General features: G+C 42.6%; 1 protein-coding gene across 1 annotated transcript; it reads left to right on the plus strand.

The window, feature by feature from the left end:
- The first annotated feature begins 332 nt into the window (after positions 1–332).
- On the plus strand, positions 333–23,387 carry LOC146693385 (solute carrier family 25 member 36-A-like). Its single transcript, XM_085479229.1, has 7 exons — positions 333–799; positions 3,299–3,463; positions 4,939–5,016; positions 7,171–7,271; positions 19,053–19,119; positions 20,336–20,625; positions 20,718–23,387. Exons 1-7 carry the CDS (start codon positions 759–761, stop codon positions 20,909–20,911), a joined length of 936 nt encoding a protein of 311 aa, XP_085335355.1. The 5' UTR covers positions 333–758; the 3' UTR covers positions 20,912–23,387.
- The last annotated feature ends 939 nt before the right edge of the window (positions 23,388–24,326 follow it).

Genomic DNA, 24,326 nt, shown 5'->3' on the forward strand with positions numbered 1-24,326 from the left:
AAACAAAACCCAAACTGGAACTACATGATATAAATTTTAGGAGTCGTGATTATGTAGTTCTCCAACTAAATGCTGTGGCTTGTATTCAGCCATTGTATTCGTTTATATGAGTGCTATATCCTGGTGTCCTACTGTAACCTGAACGAATACAAATAAAAGCTTTAGATCAGCCTCGTTTCGTGTCTCTTCTACGTTACATCAGCCCAGCTCGTTTCTCTGAGTCCAGTGACGATCTCTGCCCTCAAACGACATCACGTGAAAGAATAGTGACAGGGCGGGCTCGCGGGATCCCTCAGCCAATCGGCTCCTCTGTTTTGCGGCTTCCCATTCGACGATAAACATTGCGACGTGACCCGCAGAGCTCCTCAGTGAGGCAATAGCACGTCAGCGGGAGGGAGGTCGAGTGTAGTCCATAGTTGATCTTATTACCACAAGACTGGAATTACCCGACAACATTAAAGACACGCACACTTTTACGGTGAAGCAGTGTCCCGTTCAGAAAGGAGAAGACGCTGTCCTGTCGCTCTGACGTCTGCCATTACCAACGCACTCCCGCTAGCCGTGGCAGCTAGCGCGAGCTAGCTAAGTTAGCTGTTACATACCCTCGCTTTTAGCACGCAGCTGACCTCCACCACAACACAGACCTGCTGAGTAACATTTGCTTGCTACGACGGGGTCGACATTCCCCCGTCTCTTCACTTACGTTCCCGTTGCCCCCTGTGTGGTGCCCCGTGGACGCTTCCCGAATATGATCCACAATGAGTCAAAGAGATACCTTAGTTCATCTGTTTGCTGGAGGGTGAGTATATTCCTCGTCTTCCTGTCGTCAGAGCGGGGCTAGCTAGCTACACACTGTGAGTTAATTGCAATCGCTATAGACGCTGTAGCTGTCCATTATGCGATATCCGTATTGATGTTTTGTGTATTTTGGCTTTGGGTAGTTGCGTAAAGGTAACCCAGAGATAACTTTTTGCATCACTGTCAGATGTCAGCTAATCTTGTCCTCACGTATGCGCACTCGCAGTTTTCTCAATGACATTTCAATGTATGAATGAAATGGCTTTTTACGAACACTGGGAAGTCTTCGTCAGAGTTGTGTATTATCATATATTATTTATAGCTACGACCAGGAAAATTTTGGCTTTAGAAAGCCGGCGTCTTTAAACGTCTGTGCGCCTTGTGTGCAGCAAAACAAATGTGGGCAGACTCCCAGTAAAGGTCACTCGAAATAGTGACATCTCAACTATGTCAGCGTATCTTAACTATAGGCTTGTATCAAACTCGTTTTCCAAAGCATATTCGGTATATAGCACGTTCAACTATGATTGAATCACAGCCTGGGACTGTTACGAAAGGGTGTGAATCAGCAATCCTGTATTTTTGCAGATCCGTGAATTTTGCAGAAACGTTCATCTTCCGTCTGAAAGACTGACCTGGTACACAGTGAAACACAGTACTAGTGTTTCAGCACTAGAAATGGGCAAAGGGATCATTTATCAGCTTAAATGAGCTCTTTGCTTCTCTTTAACAACATGCAGCAGTTTATTACACTGGCATACTAAACCATATTTAAGAAAAGCACGGATAAGAGTTCTGCTTTTGTAGGCCTGAACATGTTGAGTGGGTGTTATCTTGTTAAAGGAGTCAGTTTTTGCATATTAAGCTGTAGTCGTATGATGTCTCTGATGTCCTGCTTTCCCTTTATATACAGTAATTATCTGACTCTTGATTACTTCACCTCTGCTAAAAACTGTGTTTTGGGGACTTGCTTTCCCTGTTTATCTGTGTGTGTGTGTCTCTCTCTCTAACACACAGACACACACACTCTCTGTTTTGGTATCAGTTGAAAATTAACTTTAAGTGTAGATAACTGCTGTTTACAATTCTTTTGCTATTGCCTAGCCTAAACTAAACCTAACAGGACCTGACCAATACAGTCCTGTTAGGCTCAGTTTATTTATCGAGTTCATGTAGATAATATTCTTGTGCTTTGTCGATGCAGTTTGTTTTACTTTTCGTACCTGACTGTACGTTGTACCTGCTGTTTGAATATTTGTAAAAACTGTAAAAAAATAAATAATAACAGTATGTTTACAAGATATGTTAGCCACCATATCTACTGTACCTCATGCTTAAAAAAAGTCTGTCTTAAAAATTCAAAATTAGCAATGCATGGGAGCCCCGAATATTGCAATGAACATGGTGTAGGCATTAAGATCATTTAGAGCATCAATGATATATTAGTTTTCTTTTCACATTCAGTTTCATTACAATTATACTAAAAGTGATACATTTAACTTGTACATCCCCATGATCTAAGACTGCAGCGTTAGCTTTGTACACATAAAATGAGGTAGCCTTTAGTTTCTGTGAAACATAATTAGCTGCCATTGGTTGAAATAACCAAGCTTTATTACTACATTTACACTGTTCTAAGAATCCTCTTCTAACCATGATGATCTAAACCAAGGTTCCAATGTTTTCTGCACTTAGCTTTCTGATATTAATGGCCACTCAAGTGGCCATTAATATCAGAAAGTATAGAGATTTATTTTTATATTTGAATCTGCCTGACAAAATCCCCTTGTTGTAATTCTAAATGTTTAGTTGCTGCAAACTGGCTACTCTTGGCAGTTTCCCTTCTCAGCTTCCTTTCTGGCAGGCTAACCAGGTCAGTCTTCAGTGCTGATCCTACTGTGATCTTGAGATCCAATAAGCTTGCGAGTCATTCCAATCAGAACTGGCAGCTAGGGGAGAACTGGTTCACATGGCACTACAGCAATGTAATTGATTCTGCAGAGGAGAACAAGGGGTATAACTGAAAAGCTCGCTGGAGAGGCAGCTGATTAGGAAGAATTTATAGTATTCCAAACATATACGATTACTTATGCTTCAGAGAAACTAATGATACATCTTTGTCCTGATGTATGACATGATGAATACAAAGTGGGGCTGGCTGCACCTGACTTTGAAGCCTGCTAAAAACAGAAGTATTTTTATTTGTTTCCTAGTTTATTAAAATCCACATATCTAGGAATTTTAATATGGTGTGGTGCTAAATGGGAGCATGCTGTTACTTCCCAAGAAACACAAAGCATTCCTGGCTGGCTTTCTATCCCAACACTGTGCTTTTTCTTGTCTACATGCCTGGGATCTTTAGAATTCCACTCGCCACACCGGGTGATTCGTTTAGGCAACGCTTTGCGGATCTTTTGGTAAAGAATACAGGAACTGTTTGTGCCGATTTTATCTGTTGTGCTTTGCTGGCTCACATCAGCCTTCTCTGTTTTTGCACCAGATGTGGGGGCACCGTAGGAGCCATATTGACTTGTCCACTGGAAGTAGTGAAGACCCGTCTCCAGTCATCCTCCATCACCCTCTATGTGTCTGAGGTTCAGCTCAGCACTGTCAATGGGGCCAGCGTGGCCCGTGTGTCTCCACCGGGCCCCCTGCACTGTCTCAAGTGGGTATCTTTTAACATGTCACACACATACACACAGAGCATATTTTGACATTGTACATAATGTTAGCATTGCTTTGAATTAGCAGCTTACAGTTATTTGAGCTAAAATGAGTGGAGCTGTTCACATGTGTATTCAGTTGTCTGTACTCTCCCCGAGAGGTGGTTTAATCTGGCCAGTGCCCCCCTGGCAAAACCACTCTCTCCCTGAAATACAACTCCTCAATAGCAGCCTTTGGGAGAGGCACACACAGGAGAACACACTAGTTGCTTTAGTCAAAGAGGACATTTCACAGCAAATCCAACTGTTACCATTTATTTATCTGTGATTTTATTTGTGAAACTAATCATCAGTCACAGTATCTGTTATGACAGTCACAGCAATACCATACAGATTTAGGCAGAGGGTGTAGTGGTTTACACATTGGACTAACACGTTAATGATCCCTGGTTCAGTCCCAGAATGAGACACAAATCCCAAATGTAGGGTTTCATTAGCATCCGATGTAAAAACCAAACCCATTGTGGCAACCCAAAAGCAGCATGGCAACTTTAGAAGAGGAGCGAATGCTACTCTGAAAAAAGTGTGTTCGATGGCAGAGTGCCACCTTTCCAGTTTAGTCATATGGGAGTTGCCAGCTGCAGCTTTGCTCTGCAGGATGTAGTGTATTCCTAACTTATTCATGTTTTATATGTTCTCCAGCTGCTGCTGAGTACAGACATTGTTGACATGTTGCAGGCTGTAGATGAAGGGGTGCAGTCAGCAGGCCTGTGTGAAAACACCTGGCTACCCCTGCTAACTAAAGCTGAAACTGCACACCAGTATTTAGACCTGATTCATGACTGGAGACTGAAACTCTTCAGCTTTTGGAAGCTGTTGCCAAAGACTGAGAAATGAGCAAAATCATATCACAATTTCTGGCTCTAGTTTAATTATTACTACTTGTAAATCTCATGTTGATTTGGGTGAAAACAACCTGCAGCATAGCACATTGGGTGCTGCCACTCTTTAAAGTGGTGGAGTGCTCCTAATCCTTGGGAACAAACTGAGACATTGTGTTTTATTGTGTGTCCCCCTAGACCTTGCGGTGTTCATTACACACGACAATCCAAGTGTTGGAGTGACAGTTTTTGCTATTCTTAGATTGCCTGCTTGTTTTAGGGCTTTGAAACTAGGTTAAGGTTCCACACAGAGGGTCTGGGTTGGTGATGTGGTGAGGGGGGCATAACAAAACTGTAATGACTATAAATAGGGCTGGCACTCTGGGATTGTCTGACTGGCATCATCTTTAGGAAAAGACTTTCTGTCAGATAACCTTGGAGTTTTGTGCAATACGTTGCTTCTAATCCACATATTTGTGTGTGTGTGTGTGTGTGTGTGTGTGTGTGTGTGTGTGTGTGTGTGTGTGTGTGTGTGTGTGTGTGTGTGTGTGTGTGTGTGTGTGTGTGTGTGTGTGTGTGTGTGTGTGTGTGTTCAGATTGATATTGCAGAAAGAGGGACCTCGATCTCTCTTCAGAGGCTTGGGGCCAAATTTGGTGGGTGTGGCACCTTCCAGGTAAGTTATGTGATACGTTGTGTTTTTCTTACTGTTAGCATTACGTACAAAAGCACGACCTGATATACCCGTGTTGGTTTTGTTAATGCGTCATCATAACATAGGACCACGATCAGTATTACAACTAAATCACGTTGTCTGAGCATTCAGTTTGCATTAGAAGTTAGCTAACAGCAAACTTAACTTGATAATATAATTTATTATATTGGCATATATTTATATAATATGGTTATATATTGGCATATAATATATTTATTATATTATAGAGCCATTTCTTGTTCATTGCAAAGCTATGACATCCCAACAGTATGACTGGTCAGTTGCCATATTGATCCTGGAACATCAAACCGTGCTTTTATCTATATCCAAGCACTTTTAGCTAACATCACAAACACTCACACTCTGATGCAGTTGGGTCAACTCGGGATGGTAGACGACCAGTTCTACCACCTGAACCACAGCCGGCAAATGAGGGGCAGAAAGAGACTGTTAGCCAAGTACTAGTTTAATAGTTATAGTTAATTCTATCATCATTATTTGTTATCAGTTTCAAAACATTGTGGAGTCAAGCTGAACAGATAAAATGGTTTGCTCTGATGGTTTTATTCTTATCTTTTTTCTCACTGTCTTCCTGCATTATTATTTTGACCATCCATAATCCTCCATTTCATCTTTCTGAGTCATTCCTAGATGATGATTATCCCGCTATGTTCAGCTTCCAATTTTGGAACATGTGTCCAAATGTTTACTGGTTATTAAGATTCCGTATTCGCGGGTGAATTAATGACTGTTAGACAAGAAAATTTCCACCACCTTGTTTTAGTTGGTGTGAGGTAATTCTTTTGAACAGGTGTCATTGATCTACTCCAAAAAAATTTATTGTTACTGTGGCCAAGTAATTGGCCTCTGTTCCTTTTTGACACCAAAGGCCTTTCTTGGCATCATTTCTATGCAGGTCAAATTTGTACAGCCATGTTCTGATTGTAGATTGATCCATGTGCACACAGTAAGCTACAGGAGTGCAGGCGAATGTAATAATCATCTTCTGCACTCCTTGCTGCTGTTGTAGATATTTTTGTCTATATTGTTACATAGTTTGATATCATAAGCTCATATAGTTTTTGACAACCTTGAAGAATCAAGAGCACTAAAAATACTGTGTGCTTTAAAGAAATGTTGATTTAAGTATCTGGTAAAAAGTCTACAGCTCCATAGCCTGTGAAAAACAGTTGTGCTCTGTAACTACTACAACGTTTGCTGAGGTTACTTGGTGACGAAGAAGAATCAGGGATCCACACTCATTAAGGAGCCATTCATTGTCATGGCATTCTCAGCAGTTTGTGCACCACTGACTTCATGGCGACGTGTTCACATAGTCTAAGCCTGGGGAAAACTTCTAACCAACTGCCATAATAGTTTCATTTCATTAACCGCTCTGACTGGTAATGAGAGAAGCAAAGTGGTGACTAATGGCAGTGGGCAGCAGCTAGTGCTGCGGAAGCAGGTGCCAGTGCTAAGCATACACTAAGTGTTTTGTTAGTGTTATATGAACAAATGGTTAGGTAGAGGAAAGGAAGGAAAAGAGGACTCCTGAGTACAGATGGAGATTTAATGAAAAGCAAGCAAAGATTCACACTACAATGTGACGGATGAACTCCAAACATCATTAAAAGTCTGACTAAGCACATCTGACAAACCGGTGTACAAATGAACCAGATGGCGCACAGCGTAGTGCCATTACTGGAATAAAAGCAAAAGCAGCGCTCCTATTTAGACACAAGTGTGAACATGATCATTATGACCATTTTAATTAGTGAAAACAACTAAAGATAATTACTGCAAATAAATGAAGGCATGCTTTTTTTGCTGAAAGCCTTATTTGTCCAACTAGGCTGATTTGCTGAGAATATTAGTTCTGCTCTTGGCTTTACACCTAATGAATTTTTAAACCCCATTAAACTGAACCAGACACGAGGGCAGTTGTACACTTGTTAATGCAGTGTAATTGATGAGCTGTATTGCTACTGGAGGCAGTGGCTCAGACTAATTAGTTGTGCACTGCAATACAAAAACATGGCATATATAACTTGTTTTGCCTCATTCCAGTTTAACACATGCTGACCCCCTTTTTTTGTCCTCCTTTTCTACTAATAGAGCAATCTACTTTGGTGCTTACTCCACTGCCAAAGAGAAACTGAACGGAGTGTTGGAACCTGACTCCACACAGGTGCACATGGTGTCGGCTGGAATAGCAGGTAACTACATGTCTGCAAAAAAGTCTTTTTTTAAAGTCAAAGTTAAATTAGTTGCATAAAACACTCTCAAGTCTTTTTCTTACAGTCTTCTTCTATGGATTTAAGATTTTAACTTCCTTGCCTTAAACTTAAAGAATCCCCACAGTGGTGGTACAAAAGACTACTAGTACCTACTCTACTCAACTCAACTTTACTGTACTCGGTTTCAGTCATTTTTTTCATGATAATTGAGTACCACTTAATATGCATAGGGTCGTTATAGCAACGCGCCCGAAAGTCCACGGCGTCATTTCTATCCAACAAACAACATGACAGCAGGGGATAGTGATGCAATACCTGCTGCTCAGTGTATGGCTTTTTCAGACTCCGGGACCACCGTGTTGTTTTTGTGTAGCCGTTTCCCTCGTTGCTGGATTTCAAAAATGGCGTTTCTGATTTTTGTAAGAGAGTGGCTCTCATGAGTCATCGAGTTAAGCCATTGACTGGCCAATCAGTGTCATGCACTGATTGGCACATTTTGCACATGTTGCACATGTTGATGTCACATTTCCAGAACCATAAGTCAGTTTATTTGTACATTTGAACACTGGAGTCTGTGAAGAATGACTCACTTTTGGAACCAGCCTCAAGTGGCCAATGTGGGAACTGCAGGTTTTGGCACGTGTGTGTTTTTTGTTTGTTTTTTGTTTTGTTTTTAAATTAGCTTTTGTTTTTTGTGCTTTCTTTTTTTCTTTATCCAGCACAAATATAATCTCTTCATTCTTAAACTAATTTGGTGGTGCAATTGTAACCGACCCAGAGTTTGGGCCGGTAAAACAGATTAAATGTTCCTGCAAAACAGGGAAATGATGAGACAGAGACGACTGGTGAAGTTTCTCTTTGCCTCGCTTCTGCCATATTTATTTATACAATCCCATGTATTTTTAATTTGCAGCATCACCATTCTCTATATACAACAGAAATAACAGTAAAACCGTCTGTGTGTTCAAGCTGCAATACCACGATCTTTACATGGGAAACAAGAATACTTCATCATTTACTCGGTTATTCTCTCTGAATGACAATTCAAAACAATATGAAATGCATGTTCAAATACATTTTTACCTCTCTTTAACTTTTAACCCAAATACCTATGTATTCTGATTGTTTTAACCAACATACCAGTGCTTGGTCTTAAATCAATTTAGCTTAGTGGCTCACAAATACATGAAAGAGTCATGTGTATGTCGACAGGCTTAGCTTTAGCTTTAACATTCTCAAAATCACTTTTCAGAACCAGTAAACAGTCGTTTTTCACTGCCAACAGCAGGTTAACATTCATATTCACAATATCAGGACACAACAAGGAGCTTATTCAGCTAAACGACCCGAAATAAGTGAAGAAAGGAAACCAAAATGGCGCCCGCGGCTGGCTGGGCTTTGGCATTTTTTCAGTCCTTCTACTTCATAAAACGTAACCAATAACAGCGTTTACCCGCTGATTTATACCCCCACATTTAGCTATGTTTCTTATCAATATTTTACAACCGTTTTACTATAGTTTTACCGGTTACAAACCTGCAAAACAGGGAAATGATGAGACAGAGACGACTGGTGAAGTTTCTCTTTGCCTCGCTTCTGCCATATTGGAGAGGAGGACCTATGACCTCGCTATTCTGTCTCACTGAACAATGCGCCACCCGGAGGCTGGGGGGTGCAACTACCTCATTACACATGGTTCACTTCGGTGACAAGTCTCTCTTTCTTTTAACAAGTACTACTCCTGATGTGACCACACATTAGTGTGTCACACGCTCCCTGACAAATGGAAATGGCTCCTGACATTCAAAAATACAAACATTTTCAAAAGTAATACAGTCAAATACTCAACATGGCATATGTGCAGGGTAAGTATATGGCCCAACTGGATAAGGCACACAAGATGCAAACCCTGGGCTAAATGGTACAAAAGGTGTTAGTGTCCATGGCTGGTATGGAAAGAATGGCGCAGCTAGTGCAGATACTATGGCCTGTGGCTGTAGAGCCGGTTCTCCCAGTGACTCATAAGTAAACACTTGTCTAGGTCTCCTTTCTCGGGCTGACCTTCTTAACTCAGTCTGTGGGTCACCTGCTGGTATCTGTGGTAGCGCTTGCCCAGGTAAAGTGGACCTTTCACCTTCTTCTTCCAGACAATTCGGCTGTGCCTGTACCTCAGGGACAGGGGGCATCTGACTGTCTATTCCTGTCTGTTCATGTTCGCTGGAGGTTCTTTCTCTTTCACTGTCTCTAGTTGGTAACTGGAAGCGGTTCCTGTGGTCCTCAGGGCTTTGGCTTGTTGGGGGTACGCCAGATTGACTATAATGGATGTCTCTTTCAACATGTCTAGCCTCTCTGGGGAACCTAAACCAGTACCCTCCTGCATCCTCATCAGATTCTGAGTCACTAGAATCGCTTTTCTGTCTGTTTTGTTCACTTAACTCCGCTTCTCTCTGTCTAATCGGTTTCTTAGGTGCCTGCTCAGATCTCGGAGGCGGAGCCTCAACTGGGAGGTCGTTAACCAGTAATAGGAGGTTACGGTGTAGGACCCTGGTTTTACTTCCATCACTGCCCTCCGAATAGACTGCATAAACTGGATTATCACCTATTTGCCCTTTAACCAAATAAATGGTTTTCTCCCAGTAAGATCGCAGCTTCCCTGGTCCCCCACGTTCACTGCAGTTCCTTACGAGGACCCTATCACCAGGCTGTAACACTACACCCCTCAGCTTTTTATCATAGAAAGACTTGTTTTTGATACTAGACAACCTACTTTTTTCACTGGCTATCCTGTACGCTTCTGTCATTCTTTTCGCCCACCTGTCTGTGTAGCTTTTGTGTGACATTATCTGCTTCTCCCCAACTAGACCAAATAAAATGTCTACAGGAAGGCGCGGGTGATGCCCAAACAGTAGAAAATGGGGGGAAAAACCTGTGGATTCATGGCGCGTACAGTTGTAAGCGTGAACTATGTGTGGCAAATGATCCTTCCAATTCCCCTTTTCTTTTTCACCTAGCGTTCTTAACATTTGTAAAAGTGTCCTGTTAAACCTCTCGGCAGGATTACCTTGAGGATGATATGGGGATGTTCTCGAGTGTCCAGTACCTGATTTCTCCCTCAGTGTCTTGAAAAGTTCATTTTCAAACTCGCGCCCTTGGTCGTGGTGAAGTCGTGCTGGGTACCCAAAGCGCGGAATGAACTCTCCAAAGATTCGCTCAGCTGCTGTCTTCCCAGACTTGTTTTTGGTGGGGTACGCCTGGGCAAACCTGGTGAAGTGGTCCACGACGACAAGAATGTATTCATATCCCCCCCGGCTGGGCTCCAGGTGGAGATAGTCGATGCAGACCAGGTCCAAAGGCGAGGTGGATGTGATGGTGCCCATTGGAGCACGTACTTGGGTTGTTGGCTTCTTGCTAATGATACATCGGCACTTCCTGGTAACATAGCTTTCTATGTCCCGTTTCATGTACGGCCAGTAGAACCTCTCTCTCACCAGTGCCAGTACTCTCTCTGTGCCGATATGTCCCATGTTATCATGCAGGTGCTTTAACACCGTCTCTTTGTACTTTGCAGGGAGGATTAGTTGTTGCCTTTCACCTGTCTGTCTATACATCAGTCCGTTTTTGAAATGTAATTTGTCCCACTCCTGCAACATTTTCCTCGTTGTTTTAGTCACTGTGTTTCTGATGTCATTTGTTAAGACTGTCATTTTCTCCTTTAGCCTCATTATTTCTCCAACCGTTTTGTCTTCTCTTTGTGCTTGAGCTAGCTCATCTTGGTCGATTGCAGGGAAAACTGGATGTGGCTCCCGGGCTGCATTTTCAGCGATAGTTAGGGCAGCAATCCATGCAACATCACTTTCTCGAGCTGCTCTAGCTCCACCCCAGGCTGCTTGGACCACCTCAGGTGATAACTCTTCAGTGCACTCACCCACATACATGTCAATGTTAAGAGGGAGACGGGACAATGTGTCAGCATCAACATTGGCCCGGCCAGGCCTGTATTTGATCTCAAAGTGAAAGTCTGACAGTTCCCCGACCCAGCGATGGCCCACGGCATTAAGCTTGGCAGTACTCATAACGTAGGTCAATGGATTATTATCTGTATAGACGGTAAAGTGTGGAGCATAGTACAGATAGTCTCTAAAACGCTCACACACTGCCCATTTAAGTGCCAGAAATTCTAGCTTGCCGCTATGGAGACAATAATTCTTTTCTGCTGGTGACAATGTCCTGGACCCATACGCTATTACCCGTAATTTTCCATCCTGGCGCTGGTAAAGAACAGCACCGAGGCCCTGTTCTGAGGCATCTGTGTGGAGGCAGAACGGTGAGTTAAAATCTGGGTAGGCCAAAACTGGGGGACTCGTAAGCATGGTAATTAGCTGTTCAAGTACATGCTGGTGTTCACTAGTCCATTCAACGGGGGCCTTGGATGACAACTGGGGACCTTTAGTCTTCAGTTGGCGCGATGGGAAGGTTGGCATGTCCGGTTTTACTTTTAACAGTTCATAGATAGGTTTTGCAATCCTCGAAAAGTCTTGGACGTAGCTTCTGTAGTAGCTTAAGAAGCCAAGTAGACGCCTTATATCACCAACTGTTTGAGGTGTCTTAGTTTTTAGGGATTCTACTGCCTCTAAGTCTTTTGGATCAATCCTTACCCCTTCTGCAGATACAAGGCGGCCAACATACCTTACTTCTTTGCGAAACAGTTCGCATTTTTCGGGTCTTAGTTTTACTCCGTGCCTCTGGAGTGCTCTTAAAACTTGTCTCACACCCTCAACATGCTCTTCAAATGTTGGTGCATAGCATAAGATGTCGTCCAGGTATGGGATACAACAATTGTCCCTGAGCGAATCTAACATCTCCTCCATGCTTCTTTGAAAAGCCGCAGGTGCATTGGAGAGGCCGAAGGGTATTCGTACCCACTCATAAAGGCCCCAGGGGGTGACGAAGGCTGTGAGGTGACGTGAGCCCTCCGCCATGAAGCCCTGGTGGTACGCCTTTCCCTGATCAAGGATACTGAACCATGAATGCCCCCCCAGAGTGTCGGTCAGGTCTTGGATCCGAGGAAGAGGGTGTTTATCCGGAATGGTCTTCTGATTCAGCAGACGGTAGTCTATACAAAGGCGTAACGAGCCGTCTTTTTTTCGGACACAGACGACTGGAGCAGCATACGGTGACCTGGATTTAACAATCCACCCCTTGGCCAGGAGGTCCTGAATGTACTCCTTCACTTCGGAGAACAAAGGCTTTGGGACAGAGGAATAGGCCCTCTGCACTGGGATGTCATCTTTGAGGTTGAGTGACATGTGCAAACTAGGAATACAACCAATGTCATGAGCATCTTTAGCGAAAGCGCCTGACTCCTCCCATAACATCTTTTCCACAATGTCTTGCTGCTGTTTCTCAAGATGGCCTAGATCTACTGGTGGCTGCCACAAAGTTCTAGGGGAACCTGTCTCTGCCTGACAAACAGTAGTTGCCTCTACTTTAGCGTCGTTTTCAATGGGTGAATCTGTCTCTATCACCTTCTTAATTGCCTGGACGCTACCAATAGCAGTCTTTCTTGTTAGAACAATGTCATGTCTAGTGTGGTTTTCTACAGGCACAGCTACATAAGGTAGTTTGCCGGGCTGGATCTCTAAGAGTCCCTCTCCTAATCCTAACTGCTGCAACTGGACAGAACTCTCTTCAGGCTCAAACAAGACTAAACGTTCACTTGGGTCAAGCTGTGGTGGGACTTTACACTTTACCCAGGTTGTGCTGCCAGCAGGAATTACTGTGTCTCTGTAACCCACCCTCAAGCGCCCCTGAGCTGTGTTCTCCTGATGTGTCTGGATGAAATGTACCATTCCCTGTGCTTCATCGACTGGAATAGACAGTGCACCCCCAAGTAGCTTAGCTAAGTTAGAAGCAGCCTGTGCTGGGCTTCCCTGGATTAACACTTCCACCACATTGAACCCTATGAGTGGTGTGTCTAAGGGCACTGAGCTAATTAGAAACGGCATGTTCATGGAAAGCTCTGGGTCTTCATTGCCTGGCAAATTTACAGTTAATATTACCCACCCATCAAATGGAAGAGATTCCCCATTAACTGCATAAATCTTTGGCACTTTCCCATAGTCAGTTAACTCTATGAGCTCTGCTATCGGACGAACATTGACATCTGGAATGTATTTATTTTTCCAAGCTCGGTCTATCAAGCTAACCTGAGCCCCTGTATCTACAAGAGCGGTCACAGTTAACCCATTAAGAAGGCATTTTGTTGTTGCTTTTTTTCCTATTAGTCTTACTATTGGCTCTCTGTTGCTTACAGCGGTTTTTAGTGGCTCATTTTTGCTCTTCTTGGATTTCTGTCTCTTGAGTTTAGCTTGGTGCACTTTGGTGTTGTCACATGATTCAGTCTCTGTGTCAAGGTGGGACTCCGATGTTGTCCCGGTCACAGCTGGTCCCTCCGCAGCAACCGGCCCTCGTTTCCCGGCTGCTTTGGACGTTTGAGGCAGCCAATTGCTCTATGGCCCTCTTCGCCGCATGAGAAGCAGTGGTTACAATTTTTAGAGCCCACCTGTGAACATGTAGAACATGCATAAAGTCTCTCAGTCTTTGTTGCAGCTGGTCTAGCTGTACTGCTAGAAGACTCTTTCTTCATTTTTTCTGCGAGTGAATCTACTACTCTAGTGAGTGCATCAATCTTCTCTTCCAGTTGCTTTACTGTGTCGGCTGTTGACTTTTGATCTGCAACCTCTCTCTTTGTTAGTTTGACTTTCCCCTCATCCACATGGGCAACATGAGCACTGAACTGTTTTGCTCGGGGTGTGGAACCTAATCTCCGGTGACGCTCAGATTCTTCACTGGTCACTTTCATTGCATGTTTCAGAATCATCTCATCTGTCACTGACTGGTTCGCCAGCAAGGGCTTCAGCTCTCTTCTAATATCATTGTCCTTATGTCCGATCCCCTGATAAACTGTGTGCAAGAAGACACCTTGAACTGTTTCTGGGGTATATTTAATCTCAGAATCAGTCTTTTTGGACTCAAAAAGAACTCTTTGTTTTAGGCCAATTATGCGGTAGAGAAATTGTTGTGTTGTTTCATTTTCTCTCTGTTTGGCACAAATCAGTTCCTGGAACAGCTCTGTACTACTCCTTTCTCCAAGATGGGACTGCAGGAATCCTTTTAACCCGGCAACTGTCATGTCATCTTTATTAACTAACATGTCCTTGAAACTGCCTGGTTTAATTATTTTTAACACCCCTCTAACAATCTCAGATTCTGTAAAATTCTCTTTTAGACCCTCCTCTATCTGCCTACACACACTGTTGTAGCTGATGTCTGACATGTGATCTCCTACTTGGCCTCCCTGAACCTTGAACTCACGTCTCGGAAGATAAGGTAGGTCTTTGAGGGAAACTACAGGGCCTGGGGGAGGTCTAACATTACTTTGTGAGGTGAGTTGTTCTTGAGCTTGCTGTAGTGCAGGAGTTTTTACTAAACCTTGCAATGTCCTACCAACCTTCTCATAGTCCGAAATCATTTTAAGGAGTTCTTCTTGTGGGATGTTAAGGCTAGAGTTAGACTGATCCATGTTTACTTGAGCTGCATTGAACTGGCTGGGCTCTGAGGTAGGGTGGGGTGCACGCTCTGGCGTCCGTGTTTCCACATCTGTCTCCACGGCACTGGTCTGGTTGTCGGTAGGATTCAGAAGTTCATCTACCATGTCCTTTAGCGCTAACAATTCCCCCATCCCACTGTCCTCAGCTTCTAACATTGCCTTGCTGTAGATGAAGGAGTTGATGTACTCGAAGCTTCCTTCTGCATCATCACTTGACAGCTCTGACAGATCCTTGCCTGGTACTGGACCCACCTTTGCAGCAATCTCAAAAAGCTGATCCGGCATCAGCGCGAAAAGGCCCTTCCTGATGTCCCACACCAGGCTCTTCCTTACGCCGTCAGCCATGATGTCCTCCTCGTTGCTCTGCGATGGGTAGTTCTAAACTGGATCTTCCCTCTGTAGTGGATAGCAGCTCCTCCGCTTTACACCAACTCTCCTTGGACCATCAGCTCCGCAGCAGGTCTTACGGATGTGTGAGGATCAGCTCCATTGATGATGTGGAACCAATCCCCGTACGGGCCACCAAGAATCTGTAACCGACCCAGAGTTTGGGCCGGTAAAACAGATTAAATGTTCCTGCAAAACAGGGAAATGATGAGACAGAGACGACTGGTGAAGTTTCTCTTTGCCTCGCTTCTGCCATATTTATTTATACAATCCCATGTATTTTTAATTTGCAGCATCACCATTCTCTATATACAACAGAAATAACAGTAAAACCGTCTGTGTGTTCAAGCTGCAATACCACGATCTTTACATGGGAAACAAGAATACTTCATCATTTACTCGGTTATTCTCTCTGAATGACAATTCAAAACAATATGAAATGCATGTTCAAATACATTTTTACCTCTCTTTAACTTTTAACCCAAATACCTATGTATTCTGATTGTTTTAACCAACATACCAGTGCTTGGTCTTAAATCAATTTAGCTTAGTGGCTCACAAATACATGAAAGAGTCATGTGTATGTCGACAGGCTTAGCTTTAGCTTTAACATTCTCAAAATCACTTTTCAGAACCAGTAAACAGTCGTTTTTCACTGCCAACAGCAGGTTAACATTCATATTCACAATATCAGGACACAACAAGGAGCTTATTCAGCTAAACGACCCGAAATAAGTGAAGAAAGGAAACCAAAATGGCGCCCGCGGCTGGCTGGGCTTTGGCATTTTTTCAGTCCTTCTACTTCATAAAACGTAACCAATAACAGCGTTTACCCGCTGATTTATACCCCCACATTTAGCTATGTTTCTTATCAATATTTTACAACCGTTTTACTATAGTTTTACCGGTTACAAACCTGCAAAACAGGGAAATGATGAGACAGAGACGACTGGTGAAGTTTCTCTTTGCCTCGCTTCTGCCATATTGGAGAGGAGGACCTATGACCTCGCTATTCTGTCTCACTGAACAATGCGCCACCCGGAGGCTGGGGGGTGCAACTACCTCATTACACATGGTTCACTTCGGTGACAAGTCTCTCTTTCTTTTAACAAGTACTACTCCTGATGTGACCACACATTAGTGTGTCACACAATAAAGGTCAGACTGCAAATATGAAATGCACATCCATATCGTTTCCTTAAAAACTATAGAGTTTTAAATCTATAAAGTCTTTTTCATTGCAGTAAATGGCTATGTCAAAAGAAGAAGAAGGAGAAAACTAGAGGTGTTTTATGCAACTAGTCCCCAAGGCATCAGACAGACATGCATCATCGTGTCCTGCTTTTTAGAAACTAAAATAGCAGTTGTTTCTAATGTTGTGAGCATATTGATCTTGACTCTTCAGTGTTGGTGAGCTTCCACAAATAGTCATGTTACATGAAAGTTAAAGTGGTAAAACTAATATTGTATCAAATTTGATTAAAATCCAGTTCCATACAAGTTGTGACGTGTGTACAATGTAAATGACAACAGAATACAATGAGTTGTAAATCTCATCAACCCAAATACTGTTCCCAGTAAAACATAAAAAAAAAGTCATGAAATGTTCAAATCTAGACATTTTACTTTTTATCAAACATATTAGCTCATGTTGAATTTGATGGCAGCAACATGCCCCAGAAAGTTGGGTGAAGACAGCAGAAGGCTATAAAAGTCAATTGGACTAAAAAGAAACATTTGGAGGAACATTTTGCAACTAAATAGGTTACCTGGCAACAGGTCAGTAACATGATTGGAGCATGATGATGAAGAGCATTTTAGAGGGACAGCCTTTCACCAGTTTCCAGGAAACGGTGTCTATAAATTTCATCATACTGTTAATCAGACATTAAATATCTCATCATCTACAGTATATAAAATCACTAAAAGAGCTCTAAAAGAAATCCCTGTGCACATTCTGGATGTACAGACAGAACTTCAGTAAAAACAGGAATGATTCTGTCATGGAAATCAGTGCATATTTCTGAGATTTTCAAATGCATTGCATTCAGTTTTATTTCGATTTTACTGCGTCCCAACTTCTATGGAATAGGGGTTGTAGGAAAATCCTACAGGCATCACTTGTGTTTCTTTACTAGTTGCTGTGTGTGTGTATGGCTCCCTTTGCAATGCTGATTAAAATAAATGTGTTATGAGGTCAGATTTAAATACCACTCCACAATTCTCTGATGCCTTGCATGTCAGGGGTGGGTTATCTGCTCTCAAGTGGCTGATTGTTTTGGGAATAATAAACCTGTATGATATGGGTCAGTCAGACTGCTTCACTGAGTTTCTGGGTGAATCCAAAGTTCACAGTAACACCACTTGTAGCACACCATGACTTAGACCTTTCAGCAAACCAGTCAAGGTCAGCGTCACTACATTTCCCTCCAGCAGCAACCAACAGAGCTGCCTGAGCTGAAGTGACAGGTGACGAGGTGTTAACAGTCATCTCATCTTTACGTGACACACATAGCAGAGGCTAGAGCAGTTTTCTGCTGTTGATAGCAGGAAGAGTAAGCGTAGATGCTAGTCTTTCAGCCTCAGGATGGTTGTGCATTCGATGATTCCTCGTTTATACTATTCCCACAGTATTTTAATTTATTTAATAAAATATCAATATCTGGTCTCCATGTATCGATATAATATCACCATGCAAAAGATTGCGATACTATGCTGTATTCTTTTTTTCCCTTCCCTACCACTAACATTTAAATACAAATATTAAGTAATATTAAGATGTATGGAATATAGATTGCATAACCTAGTAAAAATCCGAATCGCAGGTGAAAGATGACATTAAGAGGCTCTATATAGGAGCGTAAAGTATAATAGACAGTGCAGAGTGTTTTCAGTTTTAGGGTTTGAAATAAATTGTTAGCAGATGATTCTCTGCTTGACACACTTGGATATGATGGTTGAGGAGCTGCAGAAAGGCTCAGTAAAAATAAAAAGATAATGCAGAGCTTTTCTAGTAGAGCTGAAAATGAGCATAACCGTCCCTATTATCCCTTAATCCCTCAGAACTGCAGGTATCCATGCAGCATTGTAGTTTTGCAGTACTCTTGCATTAAACTGTTATTTTTATGTAAGTTTATTTCAATCAATGAACAGCTGTTCTCTCCCGTCATATCCATTCTGCTGTCTTTGTGTGTGTGTGTGTGTGTGAGTGTGAGTGAGTGAGATTTCACATGACGTTGTGCATTATGTTAAATCCTGCGGGGTGATGGTGGGAATGGGATCTTGAATGGTTGCATGCCGGGTCTTTTCGCAAACACACAAGCCCTGTGTCTGTTTTAGGCTTTTACTCTACCGTAGCTCTCCTCTCGCAAGGGCATGAGACCCCCGCAGCACCAGGGGTCTCTAGCTGCATCTGTGAGGAGTTACTTGGGTCTGCGTGAGTACTCGCCACAGATCTGTGCTTCTTCTTATGTCTGGTTCTTCTTTCTCTAACTCTCACCTAGCTCATTGGATAAGATGGAGTTTTTCTCTCTTTCTTACAGCTGTTAGCATGACATACAAATCTTATAACATGCAGTTTCCCCTCTACTTGGGGCTACCTGCTTTTGTGGCTTTGATATTTTTTTAATTTAATTTAATTTATTTTTTTTTACTAAAAGAACCTGTTTATTCTTACTTTACTGTTAGCATCTTGAGAATTAGCTTATCATATTTCTTAATTTTGTAGAAGAGTAACCTTGTTGTGTTTTTTTTACCCTCTTTAGGTTTTACAGCCATCACCGCAACCAATCCAGTATGGCTCATAAAGACGCGTCTACAGCTGGATGCAAGGTGAACAGTTCATGTAGTTTTCTTTTTTGTCTGTTGCTCTGATATGCGTCACCACACAGATATTCGCTGTCATTGAAGAACATGTTGCTATCTTTATTTCTGAATCCTCCTTCATAGTTTAAACCAGTTCTACTGAACGAGCGCTGCTTTTGTTTGGACCTTGTGCAGCTCGCCTGGCTGGGTGTGGTCTGTCATTCATAACCATAAAGCTTCAGGCTTTGACTTTCCTTTATTTTACATGTACAGTAGGTTTCAGAAGTACTTGTAAATCTGACTCTGAAACACTAAGAACAAGGAGCTGACTGTTTAGATATTGGTTGAATTTAAAGAGATCACACTCAATGCTCTGCATTTAGCTTTAAGTGTTTTCGTGCCCTTCCCACGAGGCTTGCTATGCAAAACGTTGCCAAACTGACTAAAGGTTAATTGGCATGCGCTTCGGTGATCATAGAACAGTTTTCACTTTACACACTCGAATGTGTTTTCAGTGTAAATTTAAACAGTGAACTGGAGACAAATCCTGTGCTTTTGTATTTTCTGCAGTGTAATCGAGGAGTCCATCTTTGCAGGAGCCTTGCTTTGTTCTGTAAACGGGTGGCTTTGTTTGTTTTGTTGAGTAATGTTACCCGGACAAAGGTTAAATTTCATTTGTGTGGAAGTCAGGTGGCTCAGCTCCCTGTTTTATGTTTTATATTCTTAGTAACTGTGTGCAGTTTTCTTTCGTTTAGGGGTTTGGGGGGGGTTCTGTTTGTATTTTTTTTTGGGGGGGGGGGTTACCCCTGAGCCATGAAAAGCTGATGTGGCATTGTCATCACCTCGCTGGACAGATGGCTGGGCGGCGTGAACGCCCAAGTTTGTGACTTGAGAACGAGTCACTCTAGCATTTTCAAATTGATACCACAGGTGTGTCTACTGAGGATCTCTGAGGTTGAATCTCAGTGATCTCGACCTCAATATCAAGGTCAGAGGTCAGGTTTTCTGAAAGTCATCCAGGATTCTGAGCTTGATATCATAGGTGTAACTAATAAGAGGCTGAGTGGCTGCTGGAATTGTTAATTATTTTACATACTGTGCTCTGTAAATGCAACTTCTGTACAATATCTCTTCATCCCTCCTTAAAGTCTCTGAAGAAGAGCAGTTTTTTCTCCAAATCCACAGTGAGAGGAAGCAGTATGCTACACAGCTTGTAATCCCTCCATTTTTCTTGTGTTTTCAGGAATCGAGGCGAGCGAAGGATGAGCGCTTTCGAGTGCGTGCGTCAGGTGTATCAGACAGACGGCTTTCGGGGCTTCTACAGAGGGATGTCGGCATCCTACGCCGGCATCTCAGAGACTGTGATCCACTTTGTGATCTATGAAAACATTAAACGGCGCCTCCTGGAGGCCAAGGCACCACAGAATATGGACGAGGAGGAGGATTTGACAAAAGATGCTTCAGACTTTGTGGGGATGATGCTTGCTGCTGCCACCTCCAAGACTTGTGCCACATCTATTGCTTACCCTCATGGTGAGAGGCTGTTACTAGCTGTTCTCATCTGGATGTCTGATCACCCCCCATTATGTTCTCTTACCCACCCTCTCTCTTGTTCAAATTTGCAGAAGTGATTCGCACGCGACTACGCGAAGAAGGCAACAAGTACCGCTCTTTCTTCCAGACGCTAACGACAGTGCCCAAAGAGGAGGGCTTCCGCGCCCTGTACCGCGGTCTCACCACCCACCTGGTACGCCAGATACCCAACACGGGCATCATGATGTGCACCTACGAGCTGGTAGTCTACCTCCTGAACGGTTAAAGCCTCCCCACCCCCCTCCCTCCTCTATTTGGAGAAAGGAGACCCAGAGCACCTGCACACCAGCTAGCACAGCTAACAGCCTGCTTCCAGAGACAGCACCTCAACTGCTGTCTTGGTGACACAAGACAACACGAGCGGTCGTTCATAAAAAAGTCTGGAGTTTTGTTGTATAGACGAAGAAGGAGTGTGAGAAAGATCTTTGCGTTGGTTTGGGCATCGAGGTTTAGCAGTGGCAAAGAAGTAGATCCCCTATTTTCACTTTTATTCCATCCTTTTCTCCATTCTGACGTAAACTTTCTTCCTTATGAAGAAAGAAGCTAACTTCCAGTATATTCTATCTCTTAACATTACCGTACTAATAATGAAGCTCCGTAATACCAAGTGAGCATAGAACCATCTTAAGTAAAAAGCTTAGATCCAATCCTCATGATCACTTTCTTTTAAAAACAGTTTAGCTCTAGTGCATAGTCCTCCACATATCCCTCAGAGAACCAGCAGAAATCCAGAATACAAAGGCCCCGAAGTCGATAGCTCATCTCGATGTGCATCACAGAGGTCCTGAGAGCGAGGACGAATCGGGGGTTTGTGGCTCACAGAGGGGTGGAGGGAGGTGGATGGAAGAAGACGTGCCTTGTGTGAAGACCGTTGAGCAGCTGGAGATGCATCTCTGGCTGATCTAGAACAACAAAACGTCAAGTCATACACTGGTGTTGTTTGATTTCAGGTGCCCTCAGTCACCGTTTTTACATATCATGAAGGTAAATGCAGTCACCTGCTGGTTTTCAGCGTCCCTCACACTGACTCTGTTATCATCCAAATGATTCAATTCTGTAATCTCACCAAACTAAACAACAGTATAATCCACCGCTCTAAATGCTGCTGTGGTTCATGGTGTGAAGTAAAAAACAGTAGAGGTAACTAAGCTTAACAGACTGTGGCATAGATGCAGATAAATATATGAAATAACTACCTAACGTGATTGTATTTGTCGGGCCAATTTAGTTGAGATGCAGACGTGTAGTGTGTTTTCTTTACTGGAGCACTTGGTAGTTGTTACCTTTCTCTCAGAAAACGTTATTGTTTATAGCGGCTTTTCTTTCTTCATAGTGCTCATCTCATTGTACTCTAATTTTTATTCCCTTAGCTGGAAAATCCAGGCTAGTTTTCCAGGCGAGGACAATCCTCTTGAGTTTACACTGGAACACTTGTTGTACAGCTTAGCCAGCACGTGGAGGAGGTTGGCCAGGAATATTCTGTGTCATAAAACACACATTAATTAACTGCAGTTTAAAAACAAAAAAGAAGTTTGTTTTTCTTGATTCCCTATAATGTTGTTGTTGTTTTGTTTTTTTTCAGTCGTTTTCAACCAGTTAGAAAAATCTTTTTTTGGGTGAGTGTGACCAGAGGGTCAGTGTGTTTTATGTCTTCTTTGGAAACCTTTGAGGGTTTTTTTTTTTTTGTGGCATCTTTGTTTAAACATTACAAACAATACAGTGTTTTTTTGTTTTTGTTTGTTGTTTTTGCTGTGATTGTATTTATCCCGTTAACTTTCCTCCTGTTGTGATCCTCCCATTGTAGAGTGGGTATGTTAAACGGTGATTCAGCCCATTACGCTAACAACGCACATCTCGCTTTATGACCACGGGCTCGCCCTTCAGATGTCTTTATCCAAACACTTCACCGCTCAGCTCTTGGTTTTACAGCACGCACAAAGGATGCTCTAGACTCTTCTTTAGACTCTCTGTGTTAAAGTGCAGAGTGTGTGCGTGCGTGTGGCATACAGTACCATCAGCACACACTCTTGATGTCGTGCAAATCCACGAGTGATCTGTTGCTGCTAGTAGCGATCGGACAGTTGCGTATCATGGTGCTGGCTTCACTCATGTGGATTTTGAAGGCTGGACAGATAGTGTGAGCTGATTGTACCTAACCCGATTAAAGGGTCATTTCACTCAAATAAGAGAAAATCTTTCCTCATCTTTCCCCCTGACTCCTAAAAATCTGGAGCGTAAAAGTGCTAACAATGAGTACATTTTATTTTATTTTTTAAACTTTGGGTGATGTGACCCTGTACATGTGCATTTCTAAGCATCTCTTCATGTTATTTGTCAGATGAACCAATCTTCCCTTGTTATTCCTCAACCCCCACACATTTGCATTATGTACCAGTGAGTGTGTGTGTGGGTTTTTGTTTTGTTTCTTTTGCGTGCGCTTGCCCAGATCAGACTCCCATGTGTGTCATTCAGTTGTATTGTGTGGGCGGGAGACCTGCAAACAGTGTTGTTGTTGAGTTTTGGTTTTTTTTGTTTGTTTTTTAAGTTAATCACTTGAAATTTTTTGCCTTTTCCTGACGCTCTTTGTTGTGTTGCTCCATGTTGTCCTTGATGAGTCGGCTGTGAGTGCGACTCACTATGCATTCTCTCATAACTGTTTTTGTAAAACAAAGTGTCAATAAACCGGAAGGAGTGCAAATGTATTCTGCTGTCAGAGCATCTTTCTTAACTACTCTGAAATACAATTTTTGTTAAAAAATCTTATTTCCTCCCCTTAAAGCAAATATTGAAATCTTTCGCCTGCTCACGCCTCTAAAATGCATCACAATAACATAGTGTGTTGTCAGGATCTGTCAAATTAGTATTCTTCCTAGGATTAGCAAAAACATGAAACTATATTGGCAATATTTAGGTGTAATAAAGAGGCACTATCTTCTGTAGGTGGCTACATAAGATATTATACTGCAAAATGTATATAAATGGAAAGATGAGTGAATACCTAAAACTTAACGGGTAAACAACACTGTCAACAACAGGGTTAGATAAAATTATGTACAGTCACTGGTCACTTCATTAGGTACACCATATTACTGTTGGGTTGGCCTCCCTATTGCCTTCAGAAGTGTACGAATTCTTGGCAGAGATGAAATAAGGTGCTGGAAACATTCCTCAGAGATGTTGGTTTGTATTGAGGTAATGAAACAACGTCACACAGTCAATGTTGATTGGCCCAAAGGTGCTTTTTGGGTTTGAGATGTGGTGACTGTAAGGAAACTGTCAAGAAACCAGTTTGAGATGATCTGGACTTGTGGTGGACGGTGGATCACAGGGCTGGAAGCAGTCGTCAGAAGATGTGTACACTGTGGTAATAATAGGGTGACATGGTCAGCAAGAAACTATCCACCAGCAGCCTGAATCACTGACACAAGGGAGGCAAACTCTGACCCTACAACCAAGTGCTGCAACAAAAATCAAGACTCATCACACCAGGCTCTATGTGATTTGTAGCCTCAGTTTCCTATTGATGACTTTAGTTGTAACAAGTGCTTCTTTGAGTTGCTGTTTCCTTCCTATCAGCTCTAACCAGTCTGGTCATTCACCTTTGACCTCTGTAATCACCCAGAGAACTGCCACTTGCTGGA

Source organism: Copadichromis virginalis, linkage group LG14, assembly GCF_057382275.1.
Source record: "Copadichromis virginalis isolate Kocher_CV1m ecotype Utaka linkage group LG14, C_Virginalis_male_GT1.1, whole genome shotgun sequence".
Lineage (NCBI taxonomy): Eukaryota > Metazoa > Chordata > Actinopteri > Cichliformes > Cichlidae > Copadichromis > Copadichromis virginalis.

Excerpts from the sequence above, each read along its gene's own strand:
- LOC146693385 (XM_085479229.1), top strand. The coding sequence starts at position 759 with ATGAGTCAAAGAGATACCTTAGTTCATCTGTTTGCTGGAGG. Across the intron at positions 3,464-4,938 it reads GGCCCCCTGCACTGTCTCAA|ATTGATATTGCAGAAAGAGG; the intron begins GTGGGTATCTTT and ends GTGTGTGTTCAG. Across the intron at positions 19,120-20,335 it reads CGTCTACAGCTGGATGCAAG|GAATCGAGGCGAGCGAAGGA; the intron begins GTGAACAGTTCA and ends TTGTGTTTTCAG.